This window comes from Castanea sativa, chromosome 3 (assembly GCF_040712315.1).
Source record: "Castanea sativa cultivar Marrone di Chiusa Pesio chromosome 3, ASM4071231v1".
Classification (NCBI taxonomy): Eukaryota; Viridiplantae; Streptophyta; class Magnoliopsida; order Fagales; family Fagaceae; genus Castanea; species Castanea sativa.
The window spans coordinates 44,336,785-44,345,118 of record NC_134015.1 but is presented as its reverse complement, the minus strand read 5'-3'; the positions used below and the strand labels follow the sequence as shown (position 1 = coordinate 44,345,118).

The 8,334-nt window shown below is 34.1% G+C and overlaps 1 protein-coding gene and 1 long non-coding RNA gene across 2 annotated transcripts; one reads left to right on the top strand and one right to left on the bottom strand.

Annotated features, from left to right (window-relative positions):
• LOC142629783 (protein SIEVE ELEMENT OCCLUSION C) lies at nucleotides 1-4,211 on the top strand. The gene is made up of 7 exons (XM_075803820.1): nucleotides 1-403; nucleotides 752-859; nucleotides 953-1,389; nucleotides 1,597-1,709; nucleotides 1,815-1,942; nucleotides 2,923-3,411; nucleotides 3,535-4,211. The coding sequence occupies exons 1-7, from the start codon at nucleotides 227-229 to the stop codon at nucleotides 4,135-4,137; spliced, it is 2,055 nt and encodes a 684-aa protein (XP_075659935.1). The 5' UTR covers nucleotides 1-226; the 3' UTR covers nucleotides 4,138-4,211.
• LOC142629784 (uncharacterized) lies at nucleotides 1,339-6,460 on the bottom strand. The gene is made up of 3 exons (XR_012843117.1): nucleotides 6,223-6,460; nucleotides 4,931-4,969; nucleotides 1,339-1,462 (listed from the first exon to the last, which is right to left on the bottom strand). It is a non-coding gene; the product is annotated as an uncharacterized LOC142629784 (long non-coding RNA).
• Between the last annotated feature and the right edge of the window lie 1,874 nt (nucleotides 6,461-8,334).

Genomic DNA, 8,334 nt, shown 5'->3' with positions numbered 1-8,334 from the left:
TCCTTTCAGTGATCAGTCACTGTATTCAACACACACGCAAAACACATACAGTGATGCCATTGCCACTGAAATATATTAAATGGTTATTTGCACAAGCAAAGAACTACTTTATTTTCATCCGTCACCTTTTTTTCCATATGCGACCCCATGATTATCTTAGAAGTATGTTTGTAAGCTCATATAATACCTCAATCCACACGAACACAGTACCATCATTACTTCAGCCATGAATTTTCTTGGGAGTGACCCCTTCTGGAGGTCACCATTATATTTAGATGAAGATATCCAGATAAAAAAGCTACTCCTTACTCATGATCCTGATGGCCGCTGTCTGGATTCTGAGCTATTGCTTCGTGCAATACAGTACATCATCCTTTATTCAGAAGTACCACTTACCCCTCTGGTCTGTCAAACTTCTTGTTCAATATAGATGATCACTTCAGTAAAATTATATTTCACTTTTCCTTTAGAGATGCTGCAAAATATGTGAGCTTTCCAAAATATTATGGTATAAATTGTTGATGTATTATACCAAAGCAATTCTCAGTAAATTCTGGTTTCCCAGCAAATTGATCAATCACATTGGTAGACTATTATATTTTGTGCTGCTTTTTAATATTGTCAAGAGTTATTCATAAGGCCTGCATTGCTCTCTACTGACACATCCTGTCAATGGTTGAATTTATTAAGCACTTAACTTGTATTTTACTTTGCAAGAACTTGTTTATTCATTTCCAAACACTTGTTGCAGGTTTCTGATCTACAATTTGATGCGATGGCAATAAGTGATGAAAGCAACATTGAAGCAACTATTTCCCAAGAACCACTTGGGCATGTCATTTATAAGATTTCACTACAGGTAATTCACATCTCTCTCTCTCTCTCGTGCAGACACACATACATACATACATTCATACAATCTAACATATTTGTTCATTTATTGTAATGGCAGATGCGCTGCAAGTGGCCTGGTGAAGATGATCTACACATGAGGACGATGTTTTTGTTTGATTTGCTAGGAAAATATAAATGGGATGCAAAGATGGTTATAGTACTTGCAGCATTTGCAACAAACTATGGAGAATTTTGGCTCCTAAGGGAGCTCTGTCCTCGTAATCCTTTGGCAGTATCAATTGCAATGCTTAAGCAGTTGCCCAATGACTTGAGCAAATTGAAGCCTCGATTTAAGGCATTGAACTTTTTGGTTAAGAATATGGTGGATGTGACTAAATGTATCATTAAGTTTGAAGGCTTGCCACTTTCTCATGTAGAGCTGGATAAGGAAGTGGATGTTACAAAGTCTTACATTTATGTGTCCGCTTACTGGGTCACTAGAAGTGCCTTGGCATGCTCTTCTCTAATTTCAGATTTGATTGCCATGAAACCTGAGCAAGTGCATGTTCTTTCTCTTCAATTGGCCTACATATATGCTGATTCTTCTTCTTCTGCTTCATTATTTCTGCTGAAAGATTGAGCATTTAAAAAAGAATTAAAATATGATTTATTGTATTTTATCTATATTTAAATGTAATAACATGTATATTATTTATAATTTTCTTTTAGAATGTTATAATAATGTTTGAACCCCCTTTACAGGAATTTGGATTCAACAATAATTGCAACATGGGAGCTATTAAGTTTGGTTTGTAGGTCAAGCAGCACATGGAGTCACCTCAGACAGCAGGTGGATTTGTGTCATGAACATATAGGTTACTATTTATAGCTTCTTCAGAATAATTTGGAACACTTAACTGGTTGTCTAAAGTATTAGACTCTGCATAACATTAATGATTGTTCTATTACATAACTCGCAGAGAGAAAGATGTGTCAGAAGCTATTAGAACTCTTTAAGGAGTCCCCCATCAACAATCAAGAGGTGCTCCATATGCTATTTGCTTCAATGGATGACCTGCCACTGAAAGATTGCTCTTCACAAGAAAAGGTATTATTCTTTCTAGCTGTTGTTTCATATTTGAAAAAGGATTTTCATGCTCTCTAAGCTCTATAAAATTCCAACAGATTCTCACATAATGAGTTCAATTAAAGTAATGATTATTAAAGCATGGCTTCTTAGTTTCAACTACTACAAGATGTTGAACAAAGATTCTGTTTATTCTAATAATTAAAAAACCATGTCACCATTAGTTTACTTTGAAGGACCTTTACAAATCTCAACTTTGGATTTTTATGCAAGTGTTAATTTAGTCATGCATTTCCAATTTGAAAAATTAACCCCTTAAACATTATGTTTCTATTCAAATAGATTATTCTACTATATTTTTCTGTGAAATCTTAACCAATAATCACATAATAGGCACATGCTTTTGCCACATCACACATACTTCTGAAATGATATTATACCTTCAATTATTATTTTTGTTTAACTTTTTGTTAAAGGAAAAAAAGAAGAAGGGATGGTGGCTTTTACAAGATCAAGTTCGACGTTAACTAAATTGCTTAACTAGGGCATCCTCACAAAGGAACCACAAATATCAAAGAAAGAAAAAGAAGAGAGAAAAAAAAAAAAGAAGAAAAAAAAAAAGGAAGCTGCAATAAATAACGCCACTTGGGGGAAATTAGTATACAAAAGAATACCCATGGTAAGGTGCAAAGACTAAATTGACACAAAACACAATGTCCAAGGAGCTGATTGGTCAATTTGGAAATGCAGCTAACAAGAAACTCCGATGAAAATATCTGTAAGACACTTCTAGGGTGCTCTTTGGGTGAAAATGATACTTTCCATTTGAAATGGATGGATTTCATGATTTAGATTTAATATTACAAATCTAAAGCTGTACAGACTGTTAGTTCATTGTTTCGAACATCTGTTAGGAACCAACTTGTAATCTGTCTTGACCCTCTTATTTAGTACAAACTCTTTTTCCTCTAAATTCACACTTTCTTTGTGTTTATTAACAGCTTGGTGTATCTGAACTGAAAAACAAGGTAGTTGTGCTCTTGATCTCAAAGCCAGAGCTTCTCCCAATAGAGAAATTACTTTTTCTAGTTCAGCAAACATATGATCACCCTCTCAACAAGAACTACAAGGGAAATTATGAGATTGTATGGTTTCCCATTTCGTATTCTGATACATGGACTGATGCTGAGGTGAGATGTTTTAACTTTTTCTCAAACTATTTGCCATGGTACTCTATTCGCCAACCATGGTTACATAGCTCAGCAGTGGTGAACTCTATGAAACAAGCATGGAACTACGAGGGTGAACCACTCATGGTAGTGTTGGATTCAAGAGGGATGGTTACCAACTCAAATGCAATTGACACGGTAATTAGCTGGGGTGTCTGGGCTTACCCCTTTTCAGCTTCAATAGAAGAGCAGCTCTGGGAAGAGCAGAACTGGACAATGCAACTTTTGATTGATAATATTGACCCCCTACTTGCTAGTTGGGTATGACACTTTAACTCAATGAAGCAACATTGGATCATCTTGTTCAGACTTTTTTTTGTCATTTCAGGTACCAAATTGTTAGATTCCTTGTACTTGAGCTCATAGGATTAAGAATGATTTCAGGTAGAAGAAGACAGAGACCTTTGCATTTATGGAAGTGAGAACCAAGAATGGATTCAAGAGTTCATCTCTAAAATGAAGGAAATAAAAAGCACAGGCGTGCAGCTTGAGATGGTGTATGTAGGCAACAGGAACAGACCAGATGATCATGTGAGGAACATTTTGGCCAGCATTGCAGAAGAAAAGCTTACTGGTTCTCTCTCTTTCACAACAACTCAATTCTTTTGGCTTCGGTTGGAGAGTATGAGAAGGTCAAAACTCCGGCTTAGAAAGACAGCCGATAATGATCATATTCTAGATGAGGTTTCAGCATTGCTGGACTTCAGTGATAGTGGTTGGGCAGTAATAGGAAAAGGGTCTTCCACAGATATTGTGCAGCTTCAAGGAAAAGAACTCATGCAATGCTTGAACCTTTTTTCACAGTGGGGAAAAAATGTGGCAAAACTGGGATTCTCGGGTGCCATTAGGAGTGCCCTTGAGCCTTCTTCTTTACCTGGGCCTTGCAGTCACTCCACTGTCATTCCTTATGCTGAGGGATTGATTGAAGGAACTGTAATTTGTGAGAAATGTAAGCGTCCCATGAAGAAGTTTTTTGTATATGAATGAAATGTAATGGTATAGGTGTTTTAACCAAAAATTTGTCTAACTGCAGTGAATTGAATGGTTTATTATTGCCTCTATTAGTACCTTTTTTTTAAGAAGAGAATAAAGAACACAATATGACAATAACAATAAAATAAAACCAATGACTACGAAATTGAAGAATCTTACTCGCATTACTTAAATAACGTGATACAAGAAATCAAGAAAACAACTTGATATAAGGATCGAAAAACTAATAAATTACAACTACATTTATGAACTACTGAAAATAATTGGCAACAAGAAATGTAAATGACATATAAGAGTAGTGATGGCTGCCACGTAGTATAATGCAATGTTATTGGTCTTGGAAAAATGCTTTTGACTAGAATCCTTGAGAAATGCCAAAATAAACAAATAATATGAAGTTTCTAAGTACTCTGGAAGACCAAAGAAACAAAAAATGTCATGGAATTCCACGATGGATCAAGTTTGAAGAGAAGAGTTCCAAGATAGCCTCATTTAATTTATTTTAATTTTGAGCTTTCCAGAAGTATAACTATTACAATATAGCCCCCCCCCCCCCCCCCCCCCCCCCAATTCTTTTTTTTCAAAAGTGACTTGAATTATTCCTTATGAGCTTTTCCTTGGAAGAGTAATTAAGTGGTTCTTGTTGTATATATAGAGGTATATATAGGTATATACAGTGTAACTTGTACAGTAATATAGAAGAGTAAAGATGCTTTGAAAAGCAAAGAAGTGGAAAACAAAAATTAAAAAATTATAATAATAAATTTGAAAGACAAAGGTGCCGCACCTGTGTTTCTCTGCAAGGGTGCAAATTGGCATCCGTGTCCTGAGTGGATGCACAAATGTGTTTATCAGTTTATGTACAAAGAGTGCATCGACAATTGTGTACTGATAGTTACAAAATTGCAGTTATGCTCAAACTTTGTGTGATTTTAATGTTTCTAAGGGCTATAGTTTGGTTCTTTGAAAATGAACCATAGTGACTCTCCTAAGTTGCTGTTATAGGGCTATAACCCCTTATATATAAATAATAATTTCATATTCAAATTTTGTAACTAACACACAATTTTTTAGAAATTCACAGAATTTTCCAAGTTTTCTACTTGTAAGATTCTTTGCTTAGTTATATCTTAGGGAAATATTGATTGGAGGAGTAGAAAAGTGGGAGGATAGAAAATGGTAGGAGGATAGAAAAGTTGGAGGAAAGAAAAAATTTCAATTTCTCTTCTTTTTGTTTAGTTGGAAGTGAAAAAGTAGAGAGATGGAAAAAATGAGTTTATATAAATTTACTCATATACTCTTGTTTACAAAATGATGCCCAAATAAAACAAAAAAGAGACCAAAAAGAAAAGCAATCATCCAAAATTATTAAAAAATAAAAATCATATTCCTAAACAAAATCATGTCTAGTTTAATTTTTAAAAAAAAAAAAAAAAAAAACTATAACGCCTACAGCCAAAAAGAAAAAGCATATTATTGCATGGAAAAGTAGGAGGTGGGGGCAAGGAAACATTGAGGTGTCGCAAGTGAAGCATGAGTTGTTATGGGATGGATGCTCGAAAATCATTTTGCAAAATAGTCTCCAAGTTTCTTTCTAATTACATTAAGTGCCCGTTTGTTTCAACGTTTTGAGCCCAAAAAGTCAGCTCTTTATGTGTGTTTGGTTAAGCACAAAACGCAACTTTTTGAAAAAAGTTGCATTTTGTATTTGTGAAGAAACGCGCAAGCCAATTATGGAGCTCTGGAGGTCCATAACCAAAAAGATCATGCGCGTTCTGAAGCTATCCGTTGGGCTCTTCCAAAAATTACCAAATTACCCATGAAAAATCATCAGTTCTCACGCTAATGCTCAAGCCCTGACCTGAGAAATTTTTTTCTAGGAATAATCCTCAAAGGTACCGAAAATTACCAAATCACTAACGCCTCTCAGCTAAGGAAAATAATAATAATAACAACTATCCAAATCTAAACACACAAAAATTTATAACAAATTCCCAAATCAGCTAAGGAAAAAAAAAAATCAATCCCTTGCAAATTAGGATTCCTCAAAATGCAAAATAAAAAAACATCAGAATATACCAAAATCTTTCAAATGGAGTTCTGTGGACGGATGATTTCTTGACAACGGATGAGTAATTGGCCATCCCACACAAGGGTTTCTTGCGGTAGCTCTGTGGACAAATAAGTTCTTGCAGAGAAAAAAAAAAAAAAAAAAAGAAAGAAGGAAGAGGAGAGCTCTGTGGAAAGTCTTGAGTAAGGACGAAGTAGCTGGAGGAAATGGCTAGGAAGAAGAGAGGAAAGAAAGAAAAAAGGAAAAGTGTAATACGTGGGTGGAGGAGAAAAAAAGAGTGGGAAAAAAAAAAAGAAAAAAAAAAGGAAAAAAGATGTGGTGCAGTACGTATGTGGAGGAGAAAAAAAGAGAGAAAGAAAAATGAAAAAAAAAAGAAGAAGAAAATGCTATTACAATATTTTCACAATAAATTTTAATATAGGAGAGAAAAAAATAATTTTTTAAGAAAGAGAAAAAAAATAATTTTAATAGTACGTTCAAATTAAAATTAGTATCAATTTTTATCACAATATTTTCACAATAAATCTTAAGTGGTAAGTTATTATTAGCTAATATTGGTGAGAAAAAAATAATTTTTATAGAAAGAGAAAAAAATAATTTTAATAGTACGCTCAAATTAAAATCAGTATCAATTTTTTATCACAATATTTTCACAATACTTTCACAATAAATCTTAAGTGGTAAGTTATTATTAGCTAATATTAGTGAGAAAAAAATAATTTTTTTAGAAAGAGAAAAAAAGAATTGTAATAATACGTTCAAATTAAAATTAGTATCAATTATCACAATACTTTCACAATAAATCTTAAGTGGCAGGTTATTATTAGCTAATATTGGTGAGAAAAAATAATTTCACAATATTAATTTAAGTATGAAATAAACTTCCTTATATAGACATTGTCCTTTTTAGTAATTTACCCCTCAAACTGCCACTTTTATAAGTTCTAGCCAAACACTCAGCTTTTTCAAAAAGCACTTTTTAACAGTTTTTACCAAACACTCAGCTTTTTGAAAAATCACTTTTTCATTATACACTTTTTAAAAACTCAACTTTTTCATTATGCACTTTTTCAAAAAGTCCAACCAAACTCACCCTAAGTCTCTCCTTATCAGAATTTGCTACAACTACACACTTATTTACTTTCTACATCATTTAAGTAAATATTCTCTTTTAATTTTGATCTCCGTCTACTTAAGATCAAGATTTTGAAACCCGAACCGAATCGTACAGTCCGACCGGGAAAACCTCGAACCGTTCACTTTTGTGGTTTTTTTAGCCTCAAGAACCACTCTATGGAAAAAAAGCAGGGACCCGTGCGAACCGCGGTCGAACCTCACGGTTTTGAGAACCGTGATCAGGCTACTTTTTACGGTTCCCTACTTCCCATTGAATCTGAACCTAAAAATAAAAAAAATAAAAAATAAAAAATAGAAAAGGAGAAAAGGAAGAAGACAACGACGAAGCAGGGGTGGAACCATGAACTTCTTCTCCTGCTTCTTCTTCTTCTTCTTCTTTCTTTTTTTTTTTTATCTTCTTCTCTGTCAATCTCCCTCTCTCGTTTTTTTTTTTTTTTTTTTTTGCTGAACTTTGTTATGTATGTGGTCTGGTTTCCCACTTTCTTTGTATTTGTTATGACTACACTGACACTAGCTGCCTAGCATTGGAAATATGGAAAGCTTTCTAAGCACTCCACGTGTCTATAGTACACTGACACTAGCTGCCTAGCATTGGAAATATTGAAAGCTTTTAAATGTTGAATAAAAAATGAGCTCACCACGGCAAAACTAGGAGGTAGAAATTTTTCTTGGAAAACAAAAAGCTGATGTAACCTTACTTGGCGTGTCAGTTGATGGAGACAGAAACTCTTTGGAAGATGCAATTAAAATTCAAAATAAAAAAATCAAAGGAGACTTTGCAAGGCAAGAAAGGGTGGGCTGAGCAAAACAAAGAGCAACAGGAGGTGACAAGCCCAATGAAGACACAAAATGGGCCTAATAAAGCAATGTGCTCTAACGTAGAAGGGAAAAAGGCCCAAACAAAGATGGGTAAATGGAAGAAATTGGCAAGATATACTTTATTTATATTTGCTTAGGTTTTGACATTTTTTATTTTTCTTGTA